General features: G+C 41.2%; 1 protein-coding gene across 1 annotated transcript; it reads left to right on the top strand.

The window, feature by feature from the left end:
- Positions 1 to 25,777, top strand: LOC125456500 (vitellogenin-like). The gene is made up of 35 exons (XM_048539660.2): positions 1 to 55; positions 168 to 191; positions 291 to 442; positions 2,229 to 2,480; positions 2,955 to 3,116; positions 3,903 to 4,051; positions 4,361 to 4,508; positions 5,412 to 5,569; positions 7,142 to 7,307; positions 8,859 to 8,984; positions 9,077 to 9,295; positions 9,928 to 10,145; positions 10,453 to 10,550; positions 10,898 to 11,022; positions 11,223 to 11,324; positions 11,416 to 11,535; positions 11,652 to 11,817; positions 12,178 to 12,262; positions 12,398 to 12,583; positions 12,670 to 12,814; positions 13,540 to 13,762; positions 14,738 to 14,892; positions 15,431 to 15,727; positions 16,731 to 16,784; positions 17,100 to 17,246; positions 17,351 to 17,563; positions 17,672 to 17,814; positions 18,888 to 19,026; positions 19,129 to 19,258; positions 20,013 to 20,205; positions 21,672 to 21,763; positions 23,943 to 24,037; positions 24,123 to 24,273; positions 24,374 to 24,535; positions 25,500 to 25,777. The coding sequence occupies exons 1-35, from the start codon at positions 16 to 18 to the stop codon at positions 25,595 to 25,597; spliced, it is 5,133 nt and encodes a 1,710-aa protein (XP_048395617.2). The 5' UTR covers positions 1 to 15; the 3' UTR covers positions 25,598 to 25,777.
- Positions 25,778 to 26,468: the final 691 nt, after the last annotated feature.

The raw sequence follows: 26,468 nt of genomic DNA, 5'->3' as shown, positions 1-26,468 counted from the left end.
AATTCAAGATTCAACATGAAGGCAATTATCTTCTTGTTGGCTCTCGCTTTTGCGGGTAAGGCAATGCTTGAAAAATTCCCCTTGCCTGACCACTGCTATTTTTTAAGGCAAAATCTTGACCATTTGGTAACGTCTATGCTCATTCATATTTCTTCTTTAATTTTCAGGGAGTGAACATGCCAACAGATATAGTATGTATTTTGTATTCATACACCATCGAATATTTTTTGCTGCCATTTCAATTTGATACTTCGCAATTTGATGCTATTTAACTGTTTCAATTTACGCAGGTCCCAGCTTCTCTGAAAACAAGTTGCATGTTTATAAATACGATGGTGTAATTCTGACTGGACTACCGGAGAAAGGCTTGAACAGAGCTGGCATTAGAATAAGCAGCAGAGTGAAAATCAGGGGTCTAGGGACAAATCAGTACCTTCTTCAGGTATGGAAACTTGTGGATTTTGCTACGGTGTGAAATGAGTGGGATCAAGTGGAAATGAAATAATACCATTCAAGAGATTGCATTGGGTCTTTAAGCGACGGAAATGAGTTTTACTTCAGAACTAAAGCACAAGCTCCTGTCTGTGATTGGATCTAAGCTGTTCAAACATCCAAAACAATTAACAATGTGTTTGTAGCTATGATATTATTATTGTCTTGCTGACAAGAATGAAGAGTTTTAGAGCGAAGATGGTGAGATATACCACAGTCACAATTTTCCATGCCATGGTTTTCCAGATCCAGTCATGCAACTGTGCAAAATAAACTTGTTTACACCTTTCACTAAGAGCAAAAGACAAAAGTGAGATGCTTCAGAAATTCTTGATGATTTTCAAGGCTTATTTGTAACAGGGCCAAAGTAGGTCTAAAGGAGGCAAGTAATGAGTGCTTAGCTTAACAACACTCAAGAAGCACAACACCATCCAGGACAAAGCAGCTCATTTGATTGGCACCACATCCACAAACATTCACTTCCTCCACCACTGATGCTCAATAGCAGCAGTGAGTACTATCTACAAGATGCCCTGCAGAAATTCAACAAAGATCTTCAGACAGCACCTTCCAAACCCCAGATCACTTGCTTTGAGAGGGACAAGGGCAGCTGATATATGGGAACACCAAACTACTCATCAACCTGTCTTTCCTTCACTGGTGCTGGGTCCAAATCCTGGAATTCCCTTTCTAACATCCTACCACAGTGGGGAGGTGATGGGGAGGTATTATCATGGCAGATAGAAGAATTTGAATTCAATAAATATCTGGAATTAAGAATCTAATGATAACTTTGGATCCATTGCCGATTGTTGGAAGAACCCATCTGCTTCATTAATGTCCTTTAGGGAAGGAATCTGCCATCCTCACCTGGTCTGGCCTACATGTGATTCCAGACCCACAGAAAAATGTGGTTCACTCTTACCTGCCCTGTGGGCAACTGGGGATGGGCACAAATGCTGCTTCTCCAGCGATGCCTTCATCCTGTGAATGAAAAAAGGGAGAAAAAAAAACTTACAGGACAGGGACTATGGCAGTTCAAGAAGACAGCTCTCCACCACCTTCTCAAGGGATGAGTATCAAATGCTGGCCTAGCTAGCAATGCTCAGATTCCACAAGAAAACTTTTTAAAAAGTACAGAATCGAGGTAATTATGCGAGGGAGCAAGGAAAGGAACATACACTGATAGGGTTACATGATAGGAGATATAAAAATGCTCATGAAACAAAAGCAAAAGGCACACACCTGATTGGCCAAGCGGCCTTTAACAGACAGCAATTATTCTGAGCATATGTACTGAAAATGGTGCAAGTCAACTATGAACCCATCCATACTGCTTGGTTGGCATGTCAATCCAGATTAATCTTGTGCAGTTTGCCAAATCAAAGATGTCTGCAAGGCTCCAATCACAGTTAAAATGCACACCTTCAAAAGAATTGGATTGGGAAATGTTCAAGAGACCTAAAAGAGTGAGTCTCTGAATGCTTCTGAAACTGAGTTTGGTGCTATGCTGGACTTGCTCTTCAAATCCATGGATGGTATGGTGCAGAAGATCATGCATAGACAGTCAGAATTGAAGGACTGGACAGCTTTGATCAATTAGTTGAGATGGTGACAGTTACAGGCATAAGGTTGCAATGAAAAGGTCAGTGAAATCTTTTTTTTCATGAAGTGTGGGGTAAGTTATGTAATGGCCCTGGCATAGTGTTAATCTCTTGTATATTTTTTCATCTCAGCTCGACAGCCCTCAGCTTCAACAGCTGAATGGAATTTGGCCCAAAGACCCATTTTCCTCTCTCCGTCAGCTGACGGCCAAACTGACTCCACACCTGATTACACCTGTAAAGTTTGAGTACAACAGTGGCCGAGTGGGAAGTATCTTTGCTCCTGAAAGCCTACCCGAAGATCTCTTGAACATCCACAAAGGAATCCTGAACATTTTGCAGATCACGATGAAAAAATCCCAAAACTTCTATGATTTGCAAGAGGTACTTTTTTTTTCCACCAAATGTTATAGTTAATTGGCTCTGGCTGTCTCTCATGCAATTTTGCAAAGCAAGCAGTTCTGGCCCCTATCTAAGAAAGGATAAGCAGAGGAAATATTGATTCAACTGGGCTCGGATTCACAAGAGTTTAGAAAAAAATGAGTGAGAGTCTGATTAAAATGTATGAAGTACTAACAGGTCTGGACAGATGAGATGCAGGGAGGATGTTGCCCCTTGTTGGTAACCTTAGATCCAGGAGAACAGTCCTGATAAGGTACAGGATAGATCTATTAGATCTGAGATGAGGAAACATTTCTTCACACAAAGTGGGGTGGAGGGGATGTGGCATTATAGCATTGAGTTAAAGGATCAGCCATGATCATGTTGAATGGTGGAGCAGACCCGAAGAGGTTATCAGCTTATGCTCTCTCCTAGTTTCTGTCTCTCAATGACTCAAATTTATTTTGACATGTTTAGGCTGGGATTGAAGGAATCTGCCATGCAAGATATATAGTTCAAGAAGAAAGGAGAAAGGAGCGTTTGATTATTTCGAAATCAAAGGACCTCACCAACTGTCAAGAGAGGATTTTAAAACAAACTGGAACAATTTATACCCAACTCTGCCCTTCCTGTCAGCAGGTACATTTTTCATCATCATTTCTTTCTCAAATTCCTTCAAGTTAACCGGCAAACGAAGTAGGATTTTTGCAGACGAAGAGTAAATACACACACATTGGATTCAAGTCCACAAAATAGGTGGCAGCCATACACTGGATCATTTTTCAGGGCATTGGCTTGACCAATCGGTGTCAACCTGCCTGGTTTAAAATTTTAAAAAGGCCTGGCACCTAACTGTTGTTTGTTAATTTCTTATTTGCATTCTCTAGAGTAATACCTCGACCAATCAGAGACCACTTCCTACCTATCAATGCTCTCCTGTCATGAACTAAAAATGTTGTTTTCCCCTTGAATGGAATCCTTTCGAGATTGGGGATTGGCTAGCTCAGTTGGTTGGATAGCTAGTTTGTAACGCAAAGTAACACCAACAGCACACTTTAAATTCCCACGCTGCTTGAGGTTTCCATGTCTCCTTCTCAGCCTCTCCCCTTGCCTGAGGTGTGGTAAAACTCAGGTTAAACCCTCACCAGTTGTGTCTCTCTAATGAGAGAGCAGTCCAGTAGTCTGTTAGAACAGTGGCATCTTTATCTTCTCCTGACGAGTGCAAGATGAAAAGCTTCAATAAAATGTCTTTATTCAGTAAGAACTAAAAATGAGATCATTGTAAGTTCAGATCCAGCTCCTGACTAAGAAGCATCATTCTTTCATCTCTGAGGTGGATTGAGTCATGTGTGACTATGTTTTCTGAAACTACCAATGGAAATACTCAGAAATGCAATCACAGAGGTGTTATATTCCTACTTTCAGAGAGGCAAGAATATCCGTGCAGTTGCTGCTACCACCATTGTCCTGAAACCTACAGCTCTGGGCGCAATTATTCAGGAAGCCAGGGTACGAGAGGTGCATCAATTTACACCATTCCATGAACTTGATGGAACTGTCCAATTGGAGGCCAGGTAAGGCTTTGGATTTTATACAACTAATCATCTTCTTTTCTAATGTTTCTCACCATATCATTTTACATTCCATTCCTTACGAGTGCCTGTAAGTTACAACTTGCAGCTATCTGTAAGTGTAAAGTCTGTAGACCTAAATCAAGGTTAAATTTGGCCCGAGCATGAAATTGCCATTTACTAATTGTGAAATAAAAAGCTTTCCCACAGACCCCAAACCCAATCCTTTCTCCCCTTTATAATAAACTAATTTACTTTCTTTCATCGTCACCTTCATTGGAGGTAGCCTCTGATGACCATTTCTCATTGCAGACAAAGTCTTATCTTGGAGAAGATCACATCTCAACAGGCAGAACAAACACCAGAAATGTCAAAACGTGGAAGCTTACAATATCGCAGTGTGAATACTGTTCTCCAGCAACCATTCCAGTTGCTTAGGGACCAGAATCTGGCAAAACAGGTAAATATATCATTGAATATTCTTTCTGCTGTTCAATTCATTCATAGGATAGGGGGTCTCTGGTAAAGCCAGCATTTATTGCCTTTGAAAAGATAATGGTGAACCACCATCATGAGCTTTTCTTTTCATTCATTGGATGTGGGTGTCACTGGCTGGGCCAGCATTTACTGCCCATAACTAATTGCCCAGAGGATCAACTATATTGCTGTGGACCTGGAGTCACATGTAGGCCAAACTGGGTAGGAACACACATGTCCCTCTCTGAAGGATATTTGTGAACAAGGTGAGTTTTTACGACAATCACACTTGACCATCTCACTATTACAGGCTTTTATCAAATGCATTTTTCACCATTTGTCATGGGGGGATTTGAGTCCACAGCCCCAGAACATTGGTCTATATTTCTGGATTGCTAATGACATTACCATTATGCCACTATTATCACAATGATGCAGTGTTTGGGCTGTGAGGATAGCCATGAGGGAGGATGTTGACCAAGTGCATTGGAGGAATGGTGATATCATCCAAAGCTAGATTTGGAGAGGAGTCAGAGTTGGGTTGGCTCAGAGGGGAGCTTCAAGGTGGGTAGCTTTCCATTCCAATTGCTGCCCTTGTTCTGGGTCATAGAGGCTGGAGGTTTGAAAGATGCTGTCAAATGAGTTGCTGCACTGCATCTTTAAAATAGTGCAACTCTGCTGCCTCTGTGTGTCAGTGATGGACAATAAGAATATTTGAGGCACTGATGGGGATTGTGAATTAATTAGGCTGCTTTGCCCAAGATGGCAATGAGTTTCTGGAGTGGTGTTGGAACTGCATTTAACCAGCCAATTCTTTGCCTCTTTCTGCGAACTTTGCTGTAATTAATGATACGAATTTTAGTAAGTGTCCTTTTTTTTTAAATAGATGACAAATATCTTGAATCACATGGCTCAGCACAATGTGCAGGAAGTTCAAAGTGATGCACCAAATCGACTCATGCAACTTGTCCAGCTACTACGCATAGCTCCATACCGCACCTTTGGACAGGTCTGGGAATCAATTCGCTTACACGCTGAAGAAAGGTAGAAGCATTAACATTTCTATTTAAGTTGAAAAATTTATCTAATTATAATTGTCTGCAAAATGTTTTGAGCTGAAAGATCAGCAGTGACTATCATTCAGCAATATCACATCCAACTGGACCCTTCTGCCTCTAGCCCTCAATTGCAAATCTACATCTTTACGTGTTTCTAATAGTAATCAGATGCATAATTTAACCTTATCGCCTGCACTTTATTTGGTTAACTTAGATGACGGATCCAAAGCGCAATGAGTTTGAACAATCTCAGTCAAAATCCAATGAATCTATGAATCATTTGATGTGTAGAATAATGTTTCACTGGACTGCAACTCCTCCCAGTACATTTTTTCTTGCTGCTTGATACTATGTTTTCTTCTTCAGCTGCTCGTAGCAGCCTCTCATCTCCAATTTCAATGATAAAGAAGACATGACATTTGAGAAAGAAAGGCCTTGTTCTTGAGCATTTGAAGGAAACACGAGCCGTCTCTTCATTTGAGCCTTCACTAATATCGCTCAACTTGTCCCAGAAATTCACTGGTCATGGCTCATTGCTCTAAGCTTTAGAACCTTCACCTCAGCTTAGGGTGACCTGCAAAAGGGCAGAAATAACCATTCCCCTTAAGTCTTAACTAACCCTGCCAATCAAAGGCATGTCTTATTAAAACAAAATATAAGATATCAGTTTATCAATGTCCCTCATATTTAGAATCTTCAACTTTCAAGTAATATAATCCATGACGGTCACATTTATTTTTTCTCTTAAGAATAGATTTGATCAACTGCCAATTTGATTAAAAAATTCCATCACTCATTGGTAACCAGGGAGTTTCAAATGTAGACGATGAGTCAGCTGGTGTGAGGATTGGAAATGTTTTGCTAGTACGATGATAATTCAATCTCCAGCATGACTGCCGATCTATGCTACATCATCTACCTGTAGTTTAACTCATTGTAATAATTAATAACAAGTTGCACAGAACATCCAATAAATTTGTTTCCCTTCTTTCACAGAAGGTGAGCATCACTGGCTAGGGCAACATTTATTACCTGTTCCTAATTGCCTTGGAGGTGATGGAGAACCACTTGAAGTATTGCAGTCCTTTGGGTATGAGAACACTCAAGGTGCCATTAGGAAGGGAGTTACAAGATTATGGCCCATTAACATTGAAGGAATTCAATGTATTTCCAAGACAGTATTGCATGTGACTTCAAGAGGAACTTACAAATGATGGTGTTCCCATGCTCTTGTCTTTCTAGGTAGTAGAGGTTGGCAGGTTTGGAGAAAGCCGTTCAGGAATTATCAGTGAACCCTTTTAAAAGTTACAGTATAATCCATCATATTATTGTATTAGTATGTTGAATGGATAAATTTCGATTTCTTATCAGAATATGGATAAAGCTAGCAAAGCACAGCAGTTTCCAACTTATAGTGCTCCTGAAAAAGTAGCAGTAAGCTCAGTTCTTGAATTGGTGTAGTTTCTGCAGTAAATAGGGGTTTGTGACTGATGATGTTAAGTCAACTCGGAGAATGAATGAAAACTAAAAGAAGCTCTCATTTATTCACCAACTGTAGGCACTGGTTCCTCGAGGCACTTCCTGCTGTTGGAAGAATTGAATCTCTGAGATTCCTAAAGAGCCAAATTCAAGAATCAGAGAATGTCAAAGCTGAAATACTTCAGATTCTCATTCTCACTATGCACCAAATCAAAACTGATCGAGATGTTCTAAGTTTAACGAAGGTGGGTGTGCTATTCTTCATAGATAGATTGTCGCGTGTACCAAAATACAGTGAAAAGCTTTGTTTATGAGTGGGACCAGCAGATCATAGTAAGCAAGGATGTAGAGATCAAAAAGAATTAGACATAGGCATAAAGGTTCATTGCCCAGGGCATGCACTAGGTGAGATCAACATTAGCAAAATCGGTGTTATTTGAGGCCAGAGAGTCTATTCATCAGTCTGATAACGGCCAGGAAGAAGCTGCTCCTGAAGTAGCTGTATGAGGTCATCACCAGGTGCGATGGGTCTTTAATGATGTTGGCTGCCTTTCTGTGGCAGCGAGCCATGTAAATGGAGTCCATGGATGGGAGGTTGGCTTCCACGATGGTTTGGGCTGTGCACACCACCTTCTGTGCACATACAATTTTAAAAATAATATCATTTTTGCAACGTGGCCATCTTTAGCACTTACTCCCATCACCAGTAGCCAAGTGGACAACTTCACAGTAGGCCATGATTGTGTGGAACTGGAGTTCTGGTAAGAATAGCAGATTTCATTCTCCCAAAGTTATCAACGAACCTACTGACATTTTAACAAATAAAATTTGAAAACTTATAGTCATTGAGATTTACAGCACAGGAAAAGATCCTCCTGTCCATTGAATTCATGTTGGTCAAAAACAATGACCTAACTATTCTAAACCTATTAACCATACTTGGTCCCCTGGCTTGTACGCTTTCACATCACAAGCGTGCATCTAAATACTCCTTCAACGTGATGAGGGTTTCTGCCTCTCCCAACTTTACAGACAGTGAGTTCCATATTCCCATCAGCGTCTGTGTGAAAAAAAAAGTTTTCCTCACATCTCCTCTAAACCCTTGGCATCTTACCTAAAATCTACACCCTCTGGTCATTAATCCATCCATCAAGAGGAAAAGTTTCTTCCTGGTTACCCTGTCTATGCTCCTCATAATTTTCTCTACCTCATTCGTGTCCAATTAATCTCCTCTGCTCCAAGAAAAATAACTCCAGTCGTCCAATCTATCTTCATATGTGAAGCTTTCCAGCCCAAGGTCACATCCTGGTAAATCTCCTCTGCACCATCTCCAGTGCTATCACTTGCCTCCTATAATATAGATTCCAGAACTGCACACAATACTCTACCTGTAGCCTAACCATCACTTCATACAGTTCCAGCATCACCTGCTCATAAACTTGTTGCCTCCAGCAATAAAGGGAAGTATCCTAAATGCTTCCTTAACCACTTTATTTCCTCTTATTCCACTTCCTTAAGGGACCAGTGGACATGCACATCAAGATCCCTCGTATCCTTAATGTTCACCGGGGTCCTACCACTCACCATGTATTCCCTTGCCTTGTTGCTTCACAGTCCCTTTAAAGTTACAGATTTTTAAACTGATTTCGCATTCGACATTAAGTGGGATCCAGCTCAAGCTCTATGGATTATTTGTCCAGTGCCACAAACATGCGGCCAAACTAACTACCATTTATGCAAAGTTAACAATTACTTTTTAAATGTAAAGCTTACTCTCATTTGATTTCTCTGTGCAGGAAATCCTCCAACTCCCACAAATTAACCGGCACGGTCTTTCCCGGAAGCTCGTACTCCTCGCCTATGGTTCCATGGTTTTCAGGCAATGTGCGGAGAAATCAACTTGCCCCGATGATTTATTGAGAGTAAGCTACGTTTAACTCACTGACTTGTCTTGCTCATTTTGTTGTGACTGTGTGCCCTCTGAATGTCTCCTAATTGGGACCTGTCCTTACAGCCTATCCATGACTTACTCACTGATGCCAGCAATCGACCCCTTGACGAGGACATTGTCCTTGGCCTCAAGGCGATTGGCAATGCGGGGCAGCCAGCAAGCATCAAGAACATAATGAAGCTATTACCTGGGTTCGGCACAGCAGCTACCAATCTACCACTGAAAGTCCGAGTTGATGCTATCCTGGCCCTGCGCAACATTGCAAGGAAGGACCCACGCATTGTACGTGACCCTGATTTGTATTCTATTACTTTCGATGAACTTCCGTTTCAATTTCTTTCTGAACTTGATCACATTCAACATTTTAAATCATTCTGTGCTTTTTCATGATGTGGGCATCGCTGGTGATGCCATTCCTAACTGCCCCTGAACTAGCTGCTTTTGCTGAGCCATTGTAAAGGGCAGTTAAGGGTCAACCCACTCTACAGGTTAGCTCAGTAGATTTTCTTCCTTCTCCAAATGTACATTAGTGGAACAGATATATGCTGGTGATTTTATGGCAGCCATTGCTTAGACTAGCTCAATTCCAGATTTTTATTCAACTGAACTTAAACTCCATAGGTGGAATTTTAATCTTGTCACCAGAGCATGAGCCTGTGTTTCTGGATAACTAAACTGGTAACATTCCCATTATATTGCCATCTCTCAATAAAGATGGGTGATTTTGGACAAAACTGACCATGGGCAGGGGCATAAAAATTGAGGTTTGCCCCAGCAGTCACCCATTACTAATGCCAGCCCGTGTTCAATTTCATTGAATTCAGTAGCCTGATTATCTAGCCCAGTTCCAGCGTCAGCTCCACGTTCCATTACCGTGGTTATAAGCACTTTTCTTTTTACAAATTATCTCCAAGGTGCAACGTATTGCTGTCCAGATATTCCAAAATCAGAAGAATCATCCTGAAGAAAGAATTATGGCTTGTGCGGTACTCTTTGCCACCAAACCACCCTTGACTTTAGTATCCATTGTGGCTAAGTCACTGCTAAGCGAGACCAGTTTGCAGGTGGCAAGCTTTACCTACTCTCACATCAGAGCTCTGTCCAGAAGTTCCCTTCCATCCATCAATTCACTGTAAGTAAACAGATCCCCTGAACCAGAATAATACTGCAACTTAATAAGAACCGAAAGAACTGCGGAAGCTGTAAATCAGGAACAAAAACAAAGTTGCTGGAAAAGCTCGGCTGGTCTGGCAGCATCTGTGGAGGAGAAAAAAGAAGGGTCACTGGATCCGAAACGTTAACTCTTTTTTTCTCCTCCACAGAAGCTGCCAGACCGGCTGAGCTTTACCAGCAACTTTGTTTTTTTGTTCCTAATATTGCAATTTATTCAATATTAAGCCCCAATGTTTGTTAAACGTTGCTACTCTTGCTGTCCACAGGGCTTCTGCCTGCAATCTAGCCTTGAAAGTATTAAGTCCCAAACTTGATCAACTTGGTCACCAGTTCAGCAAGGTTTACCGTGCTGACACATTTATGTGTAAGTATATTGGTCCACTGCCTGTAGCAACATTTATAACGATAACTCAAATAGCCCGATGAATTTATGCCTTCAGAGTTTCGCTACCATAAAATCGAAACAATCTTTATTTATAATGCTTTCAGAACGAACAATGAACTATCCAGTTTAGCTAAGGACCATGAATGAGCCACAGATCAGCCATGATCAGACTGATTGGCGGAGCAGTCTAGAGGGGCTGAATGGACTACTGCTGTTCCTTTTTCTACCAATCTTATCAACTGTTTTTTTAACCTACCAGACAATCAGCAACGTTTTCAAGGAACTATGGAAGTGCTTATTTAATTGTTGTATTTTTTGTGATATAGACCGAATGATGGCAGGAGCATCTGCTAAGGTTCTTATGGTTAGGACTTCCGGCAGTGTCATTCCCACAGCACTCTTGGCCAAAGTCAGAGGTCATGCCCTCGGAGCCTCATCAGACCTAATAGAGGTACGATAGCAATTAACCTTGCACAGTTGTATATTTGTTACTGAGGCTCTTCTGATGCAGTGTTAGTGCGGGACAGGAGGCCCAAGATCAAAGTCATAGCATCTCTGATCAGGTTGACTAAAAAATATTTGTGTATTGATTTTTCTAACTTATTTAAATAGATAGTTTTGTTTCTTAATGTTTCCTTTTAATCTTCACAGGTTGGCTTACGGGCAGAAGGTCTCCAGGAGATCATGATGACCCGTCCTGCACCTGACCTCAGGAAAACTGACAGCAGAAATATTCGTCGTATCTTAAGCAAGGTGAGATCAGTTTAGCCCCTTAGCTTGTTGAGAAATGCTTTACCTAGGATCATATGGACTAGTGTGCGTTCTGTTTTAATTCCATACACAGTTCATAAACTGGAAAGAATTACCAGAAGAGAAACCTCTGGCTTCAGCATACTTGAAACTGTTCGGTCAAGAATTAGCTTTCGTACAGCTCCGGAAGGATGACATTGATGGACTTCAGCAGGTTGTAAACTTAGAACTTTACTACTTATAAAGAATGCTTTTAATAAACAGGCCAAAGATGGATGCTGTGAAATTGTCAACCTTGATATAATTGAGTTGTTGCTTTGCATTTGACAGATTACCTCTGATCGAGTGAACAAATATGTACAACAACTTAGAGGCGGGGTCAGCTTCAGGCCATCCAAAGCATTGGTAGCAGCTGAGATGCGACATGTGGTACCAACAGCAATCGGTCTGCCAATGGAACTGGGCATCACTTCAGCTGCTGTAGCAATGTCCAAAAGTAAGATTGTCCTGAATGCTTGAATTTAAGGGTGAGAGTAAAGCTCTCCTTTAGTTTGGCCAGTGGGTGATCCTGACCGTGCTGAAGTCTGCTACCTCATCCTCTGCCACGCAGAAATGATGGCGTTCTCTCGTTCTCTATGTATCACCTAATTTGGCCAGAAATTGACGCGAGTGTGATGTCAGGCAGATTTTAGCTATTGGCACTGTTCAAATGTTAGAACAAATTATTATAATTAAAGCATGAAGTAGTATTACGGAGTAGTGCAGCCTTGGTAGAGGTTACATGAAGCACAGCTGGCACCGAGGAAGAAACAGAGTGATGACCCATATTTTTCTGTTATCCCTTTTCTCAAAACAGTTAATGTCAAATCTGAATCTGCAATCACTAACATTCGTCAGCTGCTCTCTTCCAGAATTCAACTGAATGCAAACCTCAACCCAAGGTATTCAATTCAAACTGTTTTGCTTGCAGAAACCGAAATGTTACCAATTAAACCGTTGATCATGGCAATGATTTTATGATGCCTCACAGTCTTACCAGATCTGCTTACTGTTGACACCTCTTGTTATTTTTGCAGTGTGTCTGTACAGACCAGAGTATTCATGGGAATAAATATGCCTCAGATCCAATCAGGTGTGGAGCTCCTGGCAAATGTCCGTTCAATTATTCCCGTAGCCATTACTGCAAAGTTAAACTTAAAAGATGGAAATTTCAGGATTGACAGTTCACCAGCTGAAAGGGAGAACAAGATTCTATCTATGGTGTATGTAATGCTATCTTGTTTGATTAAGTGTTAACAATAGGATATCAAATATAATATTACTGCCTAACACAATATTCAATGTTTAGTTCTCAGGTTTATGCTGTTTCAAGAAACATTGAGACTGTTGAGAGAATTACCCCAATTTTACCTGCGACACCAGTAAATCGCATGTCAAGACAACAGTTTAGATCCTCAGCTTCCATATCTCAATCAGCAAGCAACAGAGTTGTGGTATGTGATATCTGTTGCCTGCAATCACATTAACGTGCTTCACACTTAGATCTCAATTATCTTCCTGCCAGTGGGACTGGTTAGCTCAGTTGGCTTAAATGTGAAGTGGAATAACATCGACTGCATAGATTCAATTCCTGCTCTGGCTGAGATTAATTTGGAATCTGCCTACCACGTCCCGCACCTAAGGGTAGCATTTTAAGGAATGTCACCACAGTCAAGAAAATGGCTCAGGTTGAAACATCAGCAGAAATTATGGGGCACGGTGGCACAGCGGTTAGACTGCTGCCTTGCAGCGTGGGTTTGAGTCCACCCTCGGGCAACTGTCTGTGTGAAGGTTGCGTGTTCTCCCAGTGTCTGCAGGGGTTTTCTCTGGGTGCTCCAGTTTCCTCCCACTGTCCAAAGATGTGCAAGTTAGGTAGATTGGCCATGCTAAATTGCCCGTCGTGTCCGAAAATGTTAGGTATTTTAGCCATGGGAAATACAGGGTATGGGGATGGGTCTGGGTGGGATGCTCTTTAGAGGGCCAGTGTTGGGCTGAATGGCCTGTTTCCATACCGTGGGAATTTTATGAAAAAAAAACTGAGTCGTCATTGTCAGGCAGTGCACTCTTACCACATCAATTCATTACACATTAACGTCTCCCAGCACGTAGCAGCCAAAAAAAACCCCACATCTTTACAGTATCATCTCACGCCCATCTTCCATTTCCTTGTGTCTTACAGACACATCTTTCTCCAGAAACACTGTCTGACCAAGTCCCATGCTCTGAAGAGGAGCAGAGGTCGCGTGTTCCAAATCGCGCATCCTATCGCACATGTGCAGAAGCAACCAAACTTGGCCTCAAAGCTTGTGTGGCTGCACGAATGGAAAATGCCCTTTCCATCAAACATAGTCCGTTGTACCGGTTAATTGGAGAACACAGTTTGAATGTATCAATTGCACCAGGTAAGAGCGCAAGAAAGCATTTTCCTTAAAGTGCTGATGCATCGTAACTTAATAAGATTGAAGCTTAGCTTTGTGAGAACATGTGCATTACAGTCCATGCACACAACCGGAAGAAATTGTCTTGTCATCAACTTCTTCCAGCCATCAGATGGGTCCAATTAACTGTAGCTCTATGAACCTGGAAACCGAGCAGCCATGCACATTTATATATTTATTCAACAGGGATTTGCCAATGATTATGCGGCTTTTTTTTATTCCTGTACTGTACTCCTTTCCTGGAAGTTACAGCATCTTGGTTGTTGTGAAGCCATTCACAAAACTTAGAACTAGCAAGCATAGTTGTGGTTTCCTCGTATGTTCATTTTTCTTTTTAACTGAGGTTCTTAGACAGAAGGTAAATAAGAAATTCAGGAAGGAGGCGTATTAACGTATAGAGGGAGAAGGCAAGGAACAGCTATTAAGTAGATGTATATGATGCATGTAAGAAAATTGTAGAGCAGGCAGAAGGTCTAAATTGCTGTGAAACTTCCTGTATTCTATTCCTGATCACTGTTCCTTTTCTTAAAGCGATTGTCACTTAAAGAAGGCCTTCCAAAAGCAAACCATGGAATGTCCTACTACTAGATTCCATGGCTTCCAGTCACAAGTCTTGACTTTACCTGAGAGCTGCACAATGACTTTCATTCAGCATAGGATGGGGCAAAGTTAAGGTCAGATAGAAAAGACTAGAGGATCAACGAGTGCAACTTGAATCATTCTTCTCTTTATGTCACCATTTATTGGTTGACTGGTCCAAAACTGATTGTCCCAATATGTTGGTGACTTTCTTCGATGAATTGACAACAATCATTCTGATAGTTAAATAAAACCGTGTGTTTGGATCTCCTTGCAGAATGATTTTGTCAAAATATGTTTTTTTCCCCATCAACCATTAATCAAATACCACTCATGTCATCAAAATCTTCTTGATTCCAGCCGATTCAGCACCAGAGATTGAAAAGATTGTGTTGGAGATACAAGCAGGATCCAAAGCATCTTCAAAAATAATTCGGCTTTCTGACAAACAGTCACGACCAAGAAGTGTTCCCGACAGTAATCCAGAGCTAACACTAATGCGACAGAGACATCAGGTATCTTCTGATTAATATATGCTGAGAGCCATCACATTGCTTCTTCAACGTATCACAGATTTTGGAACAATTACATTTAATGAGGCAATGTGAAGCAAAGAAATTCTGTATGATTATTCTCAATCATTCTCAAATCATGATGCCATAATCAAAATACCATCTCTAACCAAACACAAGGTGAAATGGGCGAACACCAAGTTCCATGATATATCTCTGTTGGTCAACCAAGCTGTGAGCAAGTAGCTTGGAAAAATAAGTGATTGGAATCCCTGTTCTAATAATTACTCAAATAAACTGGTTCAGTAGTCCCACAGCAGGGGATCAAACTGGTTTGCTGTGTCGCAAAGATTAATAGATTTTGTACCTCCTTCAGTTCTGACCAGAGGAAAAGAAATAAGCTCAATCATGGTCTCCAATATGTCAGTCTTTCTGGAAGTCCCAGCATATTCCCTAAACTTCCTTTTCCTATGCCAATCTTTCACATTGAGTCACTGTTTTGGCAAAACAATTAGCTGTAAAATGTTGCTTTATTTCACAGCAAAGAGTAAACAACAGCACTTGGACTTCGAGTTCCGGAAGTTCTTCCTCACTGTCACGAAAGACTGGGTCTACAAGCTCATCATCAAGTTATGCAACCAGAAGCGTTCAACACTCACATTCTAAGACAGTCAGAATTCCTAGAAGAAAGTCTACTGGGAGGACCAGCACTAGCAGCAGTATCAGCAGCAGCAGTAGCAGCAGCAATAAGATGGCCAGCAAGATCAGTAGAAGGATCAGCAAGTCAATCAGTAAGAGGGACAGCAGGAGGACATCCAGCAGGTTGAGTACGACTCAGGTAACTGTGGCTACAGTCCATGCCAATACCCTGCTGTTTATTATGCCTAAACACAGCAATGAAGTCTATTGAGTGAAGGTTGCTTTGCCCTGTCTCAACAGAACACCAGCAATAAAAAACAAATTACCTTCCGGCCATGAGATTGTGAAGAAACATTTCATTTCTTGTAAGAACTCTTCCAACCAATACAGACAGAGCCACTCGGCTCGGACTGGATTTAAACTATCTCAAAGAGAATAGTAAGCCAATGAGCTTATCAAAAAACATAGAAAATAGGAGCAGGAGGCGGCCATTCGGCCCATGGAGCCAACTCCACCATTCAATGTGATCACAGATGAACATCCTACCATATCACACTTCTTCCCTACTCCTTTAGGTGATGTTTTACTTATTATATTGAACATAAGGATGACACAGTGGTTCAGTGGTTAGCAATGTTGCCTCACAGCGCCAGGGACTTGGGTTTGATTCCAGCCTCAGATTGATTCCAGCCTGTCCGTATGGAGTTTGCACATTCTCTCCGTGTCTGCATGGGTTTCCTTTGGGTGCTCCGGTTCCCAAAGACGTGCAGGTTAGGTGGATTGGCCATGCTAAATTGAACATTGTGTCCAGGGATGTGCAGCCCAGGTGGGTTAGCTATGGAAAATGCAGGATAACAGGAAAAGGGTAGGGGGATGGGTCTGGGTGGGATGCTATTTGGAGGGTTGGTGTGGACTTGATGGGTTGAATGGGCTGCATGTACACTTTAGGGATTCTATGATAAGTGTAGGTAAAGATGGGGCAAGATGGTGGAGGGGGACACCTTGGAATGATGTTTGTACCCCTTTAGGCTCTGTGTCTAACCATGATAGAAAGTGGGAAAGTGGGGAAAGTGGGGCCTCTGTTTCTAAAGAAGACCTCAGATTATCGTCGATATCTATGAGACAAACAGGGAATGATGACAATGCAATACCACCTCATGAATTCTAGAGAAAAGTAACTTTATTTAAATATATTTCCACAGTCACAGAGTGAACAAATTCTGGACCTTGCATTCCGACCAATTCGTAGCAGCACGGTAAGATAAATATACTTCTCTAATGTGTGTTTTAACACACTAATCAAGTGTATCTTTTTTTCCTGTGATATTTGGACATTTATGTAACATGTTTGAGATTCATTATCTGGAGCTAATTTAATCTGTTTTGTAAGAATATACTGGTAGATAGTTGGTGCCAATGTTATTCATATTGTGACACTAAAATATTTACATTTGTGCAGATGAGGTTAAGAGACAAAAAAAAATTATCAGCCAGCAGTCATTAATGCAGCTTGGCCTTTGGTTTTTCGTCTGTGTCTTCAGATTATCAATTTGTGAATTGGTTTTATTCAGTACACAGTCACAAATCGGAAGTCACAACGTGTTTCAACTTCAAAATCTACCTCAAGTGCAAGCCTTATCATCAAGCAAAGACGCAGCTCAGGGTCAAGGCAAAGTCGTGCCAGTTATGGTGCGTCTCTCCTCGGATCATCTGCACAGGTTTGTCTCATTGTTACTGAGCAGTTTTCAGTACTTGGAGATTACAGTGGTGGAGGAATGTTTTTGTTTTAAAACGCGACCCATGTTTTCATTTACAATTTCAGCGCTATCTGATTAGCAAGCTGGGCGCTCCTTCTCTAGTGGTCCTGCTTCGATCTAGAAGGACCGATGGCCGACAACAAGGCTACCAGCTCACAGGATATGGGAAAATGTCATCTCGCCTGCCTCGAGTTCACTTGCGTGTGGTGGAACTGAACGAATCGAGTAACTGGAGAATCTGTGCTGATGCAGCAATGCCCAGCTCCCACAAAGTCCTGGTAATGGCTGGGTCTCTTTTAACTCATTTTTTTTTCTGCTAAACACTTCTGAAGCACCCACACATTACACGTCTCCCTGTCTCACTGTGGCTTGTTTTTGTTCTGTAGACATCAGCTAGATGGGGTGAAAACTGTGAGAGGTACAGAGTTTCCGTTAGAGTATCCAATGGTCGCCTTGCAAGTCATCCAGCAGTTAAGGTCAAAATGCAATGGGGAAAGATTCCTAACAGTCTGAAGTACAACACAAGAGCGTAAGTATTACAATACAATTAGAAATATAGAATATAGGAGCATGAGTAGGCCATTTGAGCCTGCTCCAATATTCCATATGATCCCTGTTCCCACTTTCTCCCCATATCCTTTGATCCCTGTAACCCTAAGAACCACATATTACGTTTCTTGAAAGTCTTCAATGTTTTAGTTTCAACTGTTTTGTGGCAGAAAATTCCACAGGCTCACACCCTCTAGGTTAAAATATTTTTCATCTCAGTCCTAAATAGCCTACCCCATCTGGTTGTGGACTCCCCAGTCATCGGGAACATCCTTCTCGCAACTAGAATAATTCACTTTCATTTTTGACCAGCGTGGCCTTGGTGGAATGAAAGGTCTTTTTCTGCGCTGCAACCCTCTATGACTCCCTAACTCTGTCTAATCTGTTAGATAGAGTTAGAGAGTCAGGTACATTAGGGACATTTAAGCGATTCTTGGGTAGGCACATGGATGATTGTAAAATGGAGGGTATGCAGGGTAGTTTGATCTTAGAGTAGCATAATAGGGCGGCACAACATTGAGGGCCGAAGGGCCTGTACTGTGCTGTACTGGTATATGTTCTAGAATTTGACAGGTTTCTGTGAGAGAAAGCTAAATTCTTCTAATCTGTTACGAGTATCTTCCTAACCAATCCAGTCACTCCCCCTATGTCAGTCCTGCCGTCCCAGCAATCAGTCTGGTAAACCTTTGTTGCAGTTCCTCCATTGCCAGAACATCCCTCCTCAGATAAAGAGACCAAAACACTACACACAGTATTCAAGGTATGATCTCATCTATGCCGTGTACAGTGCAGCAAGATATCTTTTCTCCTCTCACTACAAAGGCAAATATACCATTTGCCTTCTTTACCGCCTGCTGTACCTGCATTCTTACTTTCAGTGATTGGTAAACAAGGGCACCCAGATCTTGTTGCACCTCCCACTTTCCCATTCAGATAATAATCTGCCTTCCTGCATTTGCTACCAAGGTTGATAACTTCATATTTATCTAAATTATACTTCATCTGCTTTGATTTGCACAATACTAATTTCCCATCCATTTCTTTTTGGGTCAGGGTTGGCGACTATGTCCCAGGACTGGCCTATGCATTAGGATTCTCTCAGACGCACCAACGCAATCCTTCTCGTCAGATTACAGTATTGGCGGCTCTAACCTCTCCACGAACAATTGATACAATCATCAGACTGCCCCGGGTATTTATCTTCTGTTGCATCATGATGCCTCGGTGATCTCTCTATTTCACACTTAGTTCTTCCATGCCAGTCGGACCATAAACCTTTTCATTTCTCTTTCAGATGACAGCCTACTATCAAGGTTTGCAGATCCCCACAACACTGCCCATGCATGCAATAAGTGTACGAGTGCAGCAAAGAGGCTTCAGCAGCGTGACTGAAATTCAGGACCTGCTTCTCGCGATAAATGAACGTAATTATCATTTCAAATTCTCATCTCCAGAACTGGTTGTCGTGGTCTGTGTGAAAACTTGTCTTGAATTTAGGTTGAAGCTCATGCCGATTATTTAAATATTAAAACCAATAACAGATGCTCCATGGGGAGCAGATAAAGCAGTGATGTTGAAAAGGTTTGCCTCCACCCTACAGAAATTCAGGCAAGGTGAAAGGTTGAGAAGGATAGTTCTTCACGGTAACCTCAGCCAGTGTGGGAACTGAACCCATGCAGTTGGCACTACTCTGCATTACAAACCCAAAAGATGAAATACTGTAATGTAAGAATATTAATGCCTCAATGATTGCCTTATGTTAATGCTATTGTGTGTCTCCTATTTTACCTTTAACTGGTTAATTTCACACAGATTAACCAATCCATTATCATAAGGGCTAGGGGTTACCTGAAGGATTCTCTTTCCCAACCTCGCCCCTTGTCAGAAGCATGGTGGCCCTCAGATTAAACCACCATCAGTCATCTCTCTCAAATGAGAGAGGTGCCCTTTAGTACAATGGTGACTTTACTTACTATTATAAGGGCAAAAAGAATGAGATGAGCGTTAGCATTTACTTGTGTCATCTCCAATAATTTCCATATCTTCAAGTAAAAATGTGAATTCAATGAATGAAATTTGTTTTTAGCAATGGTACTGACTACAACTCTGAGAATTTAGCAAGACTTGTATGTTGGCTGTGGAATGATTCTTTGTAAACATCCTTTGATTGTTCTGCAGGTGAATGTATTGCAGAAAATGATACTGTTAGGTCCTTCGATGAGGTAGAATTGAGAAGTTCTCTACCCAATAGATGCTATCATGTCCTGACCCAGGATTGTTCAGAAACTCCAAACTTCATATTATTGATGAGACGAGGCAAACCTAACCAGCAACTGAAAGAAATAAAATTGGTGCTGGCTAAGAATAACACGTAAGTTATATCAGCTTTCATCTTTGGTGATCTTTAATGTTTACTCAATATTTCTAGGTGAAGTGATTGTTTTATTGAAGGGTGTGATGGGTGATATTCCAAAGCAGGTGATAATTTTTAAAAATACATTCTTTCGTGGGATATGGGTGTCATTGGCCAGGATTTAATGCCCAACTCTAATTGTCTTGAACCGAGTGGTTGGCATTTCGGAGGGCAGTCAAAAATCAACCATGAGGTTGTGGGCCTGGAGTCCCATGGTAGCCACAACAGGCAAGAAGGGCAGATTAAAAATCAAAAGAATGGAAGACGCTGGGAATTAGGAACAAAACATAAATTGCTCAAAAAATTCAACTGGTCTGGCAGCATCTGTGGAGAGAAAGCTTTGAGCATTCAGGTCCAATGACTCCTCTTCAGAATGGCAGATTCCCTTCTCTGGAGGGTTGATGAACCAGAAGGTTTTATAACAACTGGTGATAACTGTCAAGAACACCATAACTGAGGCTAGCATTCTATTCTAGGACTATTAATTGAACTCACGTTCCACCAACTGTCCTAGTGGGGCTTAAACCTGCATCCCTGAGATGTTAAGATAATAAAATGTGAGGCTGGATGAATACAGCAGGCCAAGCAGCATCTCAGGAGCACAAAAGCTGACGTTTCGGGCCTAGACCCTTCATCAGAGAGCAGCTTTTGTGCTCCCGAGATGCTGCTTGGCCTGCTGTGTTCATCCAGCCTCACATTTTATTATCTTGGAATTCTCCAGCATCTGCAGTTCCCATTATCTCTAAGATGTTAATTTTGGATTATGAGCCTAGTAACATTGCCACAATGCTTTTGTCTTGCTCCCTTTTTAATACATGAAATATTTCTATTGTACCAAACCATGATACCACAATTTTAAATGAATACAAGCTACCAGATTGATGAAAGTCTGAAACAGTTACATATAAAAACATCAGGGATTCTGCACAGCTCTGAAGTGTCATTAAAGGTGGAAGAGCTGAAAGCATTAGTTCAAATATCAAGTTACTGATAGTTCTGCTACCAAGGTATCCAATCTATCATGATATTCCACTGTAATAAGACTGCGTTTCAAAGAAAGTCACTATATACAAAATATTTTCTGATATTTAAGAATGGTGAGTGCATGTTTATTTGTTTCTTTATTTATTTCCTCCCTACAACTTTCATTTTTCTGGCAGAGAAGAGGCAGCAATTTCAGGATGGTGAATAGTTGAGGACTCATTCCTTCATTAGGGATGAAAGAAGTGAATGCAAGGCATTCCATAAGAGATTAAACGTATGGAATAGAATGCACCATGGAGGAATGTGGGATACAAAAAAAACTGAACGTGGTTATTCAAATGCCTCTCTTTCACTCCATTTTTTAAATGCCATAATACCATTCAAATGCCATAAACATTTACAGCTGTTTCATTAGGATTTGGCTGTTTGATTTTAAACAGGAGCATTGAAGCAATCCCTACACCTCATGGAATAAAGTTGTTGGTCAATGAAATAGAGAGAAATCCAGCCATGCCAATTGAAGAACTGCGTGGTGAGTAAAATTTTCATGCCTATCAGACTTCAGGTATACATTCCCATTTTAGAAGTCTCTTCACATTTCTATATATCAGGACCAGAACTGTACTAGACTAGTCATACAAATACATTGGCCACAACAGTGGCTCAGAGGCTGAAAATTCTGTGTTAAATAACTCGTCTCTGGACTCCTCAAAGCCCTGTCTACCATCTACAAGGCACAAGAGATTATTTCACTTGAGGTAGTGGAGAGAAGGTTCACTAGGATGGTTCCTGGAAGGACAGTCTTATAAGCAAAGATTAAACAGGTTGGGACTCATTGTAATTTAAAAGAATGAGTGGTGAGCTCATTAAAACATTTCGGATTCTTAACAGCCTGACAGGGTAAATGCTAGGTGGATGTTTCCCTTCGTTGGAGAGTCTAGGATCGGAGGGCATAGTCTCAAAATAAAAGGGTGCCAATTTAAGACTGAGATAAAGAAGAATTTCTTCTCTCAGAGAGTTGAGTCTTTGCAACTCCTTGCCATAGAGAGCTGTGAGGGCTGAGTCCTTGATTATATTTAAGGCTAAGATAGATCGGTTCTTGCTCAGTCGGGGATTCAAGGGTTATGGGAAAAGGGCAGGAAAGTTGACATGAAGAATGTCGGATCAGCCACGATCCTATTGAATGGCTAAACAGAGGGGCTAAACAACTTATTCCATTTCTTATTTCCTAAAGTTAGGAGTTTGATGGAATATTTACATTTGTATATTCCCACGTGATCACTTAAAAAAAGTTGATTGGAAAGTTTGCAAGCGTTCTTCAGCCATCTGTTTTTGAGGTTTGAATGCACTAGTCATCATGGTACCTTGCACTATTTCACATAATGGGGCATAAATGTTTGATTAGTAACTGTTGCCCTCAAATTATAAGAACTGTGAGAAATTGTTCCTTTTGACATCAGCTGTTGGGTTTTTTTTAAGCATAGTACAATAATGAGAGGCATGGATAGAGTCGATAGCCAGAGACTTTTCCCCAGGGCAGGACTGACTGCCACAAGGGGTCATAGTTTTAAGGTGTTAGGAGGAAGGTATAGAGGAGACGTCAGAGGGAGGTTCTTCACCCAGAGAGTTGTGAGCGCATGGAATAGTTTGCCAGTGGTAGTCGTGGAAGCGGAGTCATTAGTGACATTTAAGTGACTGCTGGACATGCACATGGACAGCAGTGAATTGAGGGACATGTAGGTTAGGTTATTTTATTTTTGGATTAGGATTATTCCACGGCACAACATCGTGGGCCGAAGGGCCTGTACTGTGCTGTACCTTTCTATGTACTATGTTCTAGGTAGTTGGCACAGTCATTGAGCACAGAAACAGACTCTTCGATACAACCAGTACATACCGACCATAATCCCAAACTAAACTAGTCCCACTTGCCTGCACTTTGTCCCATATCCTTCCAAACATCTCTTATTCACATACTTACATAAATGTCCCTTGAATGTTGTAATACACCCACATCCACCACTTTCGGTTTCTCACGCTGCCCTTCAACAATTCTAGATGCCCTTAATTCTGGCACTGGGAAAGCAACAGACTATCCTACATTCACATCTCAATTTATTTTTGAGGTACTTTCAAAATTCACTCAGCATTAAATTTAGTCCACATACTATACAGATTACAATCATCTTGTTGGTGAAGGCAGTTCATATTATCTTATTGGCAGCAGTTGCTTGATGTCAATATTGTCAGAGGATTCAAACTGCCTGAGTGTGGACCCTTGTAGTCCGGTGGTACTGTCCCCACCTCCAAGCTAGGTAAACCCAGGTCCAAGTTCAACCTGCCCCAGAGATGTTTTATAATATATCTGAAGAGGTTAAATGAAAATGTCTGGAGAAGGCAATCTCCACAGTCAAAGGCTGTCTATATTAGCAGCCCTTGCCTCACCCATCAGGGATTTGGAACGGAGGGTGCTGTAATTGACAAGTACGTACAATTTGTACAGGTGCAGGTTTATGTCCAGGTGAAGAGAGAAAAATTTCAATTAAAAACGTTTAAAATAATTTAATAAATAAATAAAAATATGCAGTGATAGTGCTCCTACCTCTGAACCAGGAAGCCTGTGTTCCAAGTCCCAGAGCTGTGTAATAATGTGTCTAAACAAGTTGATTAAAGATATCTGGTTGTGAAAATGGATCTTTGTCTCGTTCTAGATATCATAGCTATTCGGCAGAATGATACCGGAATTATTTTAAAGGCACCATCAATCAATATTAACCAATTATATTTTGATGGAATCAGAGTGCAGGTACCTTGTGCTTTTTGCCAAACCATTAAATTTGGCATTATTGAACTGTGGTTGGTGTACTAATGTATCTTGCCACTGGATATAGATTGTCCTTGATCAGATGATAAAGAAGACATGTGGTATTTGCGGACGTAATGATGGTGAGAAAAAAATGATAATGCCAAACCACGAAGAAGTTTCGAATGCTGAGCGCCTTTTTGAATCATGGACATATCCAGGACAGTCCTGTGATGATGGTAAGAGAATCTCAATTCATTTTAAATCTTGCTTTCTCCCTAAACTATCGTCTCATCTACATTTTTCTGTGGTAATAAACTGTACCTTGTTGAATTTCAGACTGCACAATTAGATCAGAATTTGTGCAATTAGGAAAAGTCATTGAATTTGAAGGGGTGGAATCCAACTGTTACTCTGTTGAACCAGTTCAACGATGCCTGGAAAGCTGTTCACCGCTTGAAACACGCTCTCAGATTGTCAATTTCCACTGTGTTCCAGCCAGTAAGTGTCTTGTGCTAATGTATAGAATACATTATAACCGAATTTACGTAGGATTATATGCCAGAGAAACAAGTCAGTCAGTCAACTATTCTATGCTTCTGTTCCATTCTTCTCCCATTTTGCCCTCCTCATAACCTGTATTCACTTCATCCTCAAATCCTTACCTAATTCTCACCTGAAATGCATCCAGAGTATTTACTTCAACCACTTCTAGTCATTGCTTATTCCATATTCTTCCTACTTTTTGACGGAAGAGGTCTCTCCCAAATTCCTTATGGAAATCTTGGCCTCAGAAAGCTCTTGAAGCCAAAATACTGAATGCCTTCAAGAAGCAGTTAGAGACAGTTCTTAAGGCTAAAGGAATCAAAGAGTATGGGGAGAAAGTAGGAACAGGGTGCTGGGTTGAATGATCAGCCATGATCACACTGAATTGTGGAGCAGCCTCACAAAGGGCCGAACTGCCTACTCCTGCTCCTATTTTCTATCAATGGCCTATAGCGATTCTGATCAGAACATACAGCTGTTTGTGAATTCAATTTATTATGCAGACAGTTAAATTGTCTTGTTTCAAAACAGTGATAAGCATCTGGCTAAGTACTTAGATCAAAATATCCCCTCAAGCCCCACTGAACTCATGTAATCACATCTATTTTTAAAGAATCGAGAGCAAGTTTGTATAAACTCACCGTATGATATTACAGCAGCAACATTATACTTTTAAATGCATTTAATTTTGAGTATTTACATTTAAAATCCTGTATGTTCAGTCCTTCAATATTTATTCCCCTAGTTTGGATCTCCCTGCATTTCTTGTGCTTTCACATAAGATGTCCCTCTGTTATCTGATGATTCAGATATGCACTGAAACAGATTAAAATGATTTTTAAATAGGGAGAGAAAGTCATCACTTTGCAAGTATTTTTCTATGTATTCTTTGTCTTATCCTGGACTTTCCTATTGACAGATTTTACTGTACGTGATCCTATGATCTTCAGTCGGAAGACTGCGGATATTCGTAGCTCAATGGATTCCCCTAGTAACTGTATGTGCAGCTGTCTTTAAGCATGAAAAACACGGTGACCTTGTCTTTGAGGAGGATATAGGAACTCTACATTCATACATGAATTTAAAATAATTTGAAAATTCTGAACTTTAGTGTTCACGGCGAGATGAACTAAAAACCCTGTAAATGTAACATTTTGCAATGTTCTTTCAAATATAACAATAAAATTTTTATTTCTCAGCAAGTGAAAACCAAATTGTTTGAGTGTCACTCTTTAGTGGGGATTGAATGATTATCGAAGGGATTCTACCAGTTACTGTTAGTCTCCCTGAATTTGCTTTCAGTATTTCCCAAAGCCTTTCTCAAGCCTTTCCTAAGCTAAAGCCTAAGCGTAGGGCAGAACAGTGGCTCAGTGGTTAGCACTGCAGCCTCACAGCCCCAGGGACCCGGGTTCAATTCCAGCCTCGGGTGACTGTCTGTGTGGAGTTTGCATGTTCTCCCCGTGTCTGCGTGGAGTTTGCATGTTCTCCCCGTGTCTGCGTGGGTTTCCTCCGGGTACTCCGGTTTCCTCCCACAGTCCAAAGATGTGCAGGCTAGGTGGATCAGGCATGCTAAATTGCCCGTAGTGCTCAGCGGTGTGTGGGTTACAGGGGGAGGGGTTTGGGTGGGATGCTTCAAGGGGTAGTGTGGACTTGTTGGGCTGAAGGGTCTGCTTCCACGCTGTAGGGAATCTAATCTAAATTTGGACTACCTTCTGTTTCCTTGGCTCCAGTTTTATGAAAAAATGTAAGTCTCCAAACATCACCTCATGGTCCCCAGGATAATGGGCACCATGAATGACTTCAGATACTGCCCTCCCTTTTCAAGAATACATCACCTCTTGTGTCTCTGGGATTTGCTTTGGGTGTTTTGGCTAATGCATTCTCCTCC

This window comes from Stegostoma tigrinum, chromosome 8 (genome assembly GCF_030684315.1).
Source record: "Stegostoma tigrinum isolate sSteTig4 chromosome 8, sSteTig4.hap1, whole genome shotgun sequence".
In the NCBI taxonomy this organism is placed as follows: Eukaryota; Metazoa; Chordata; class Chondrichthyes; order Orectolobiformes; family Stegostomatidae; genus Stegostoma; species Stegostoma tigrinum.
Note: the sequence above shows the minus strand (reverse complement) of the source record. Positions and strands in the feature narration are given on the sequence as shown.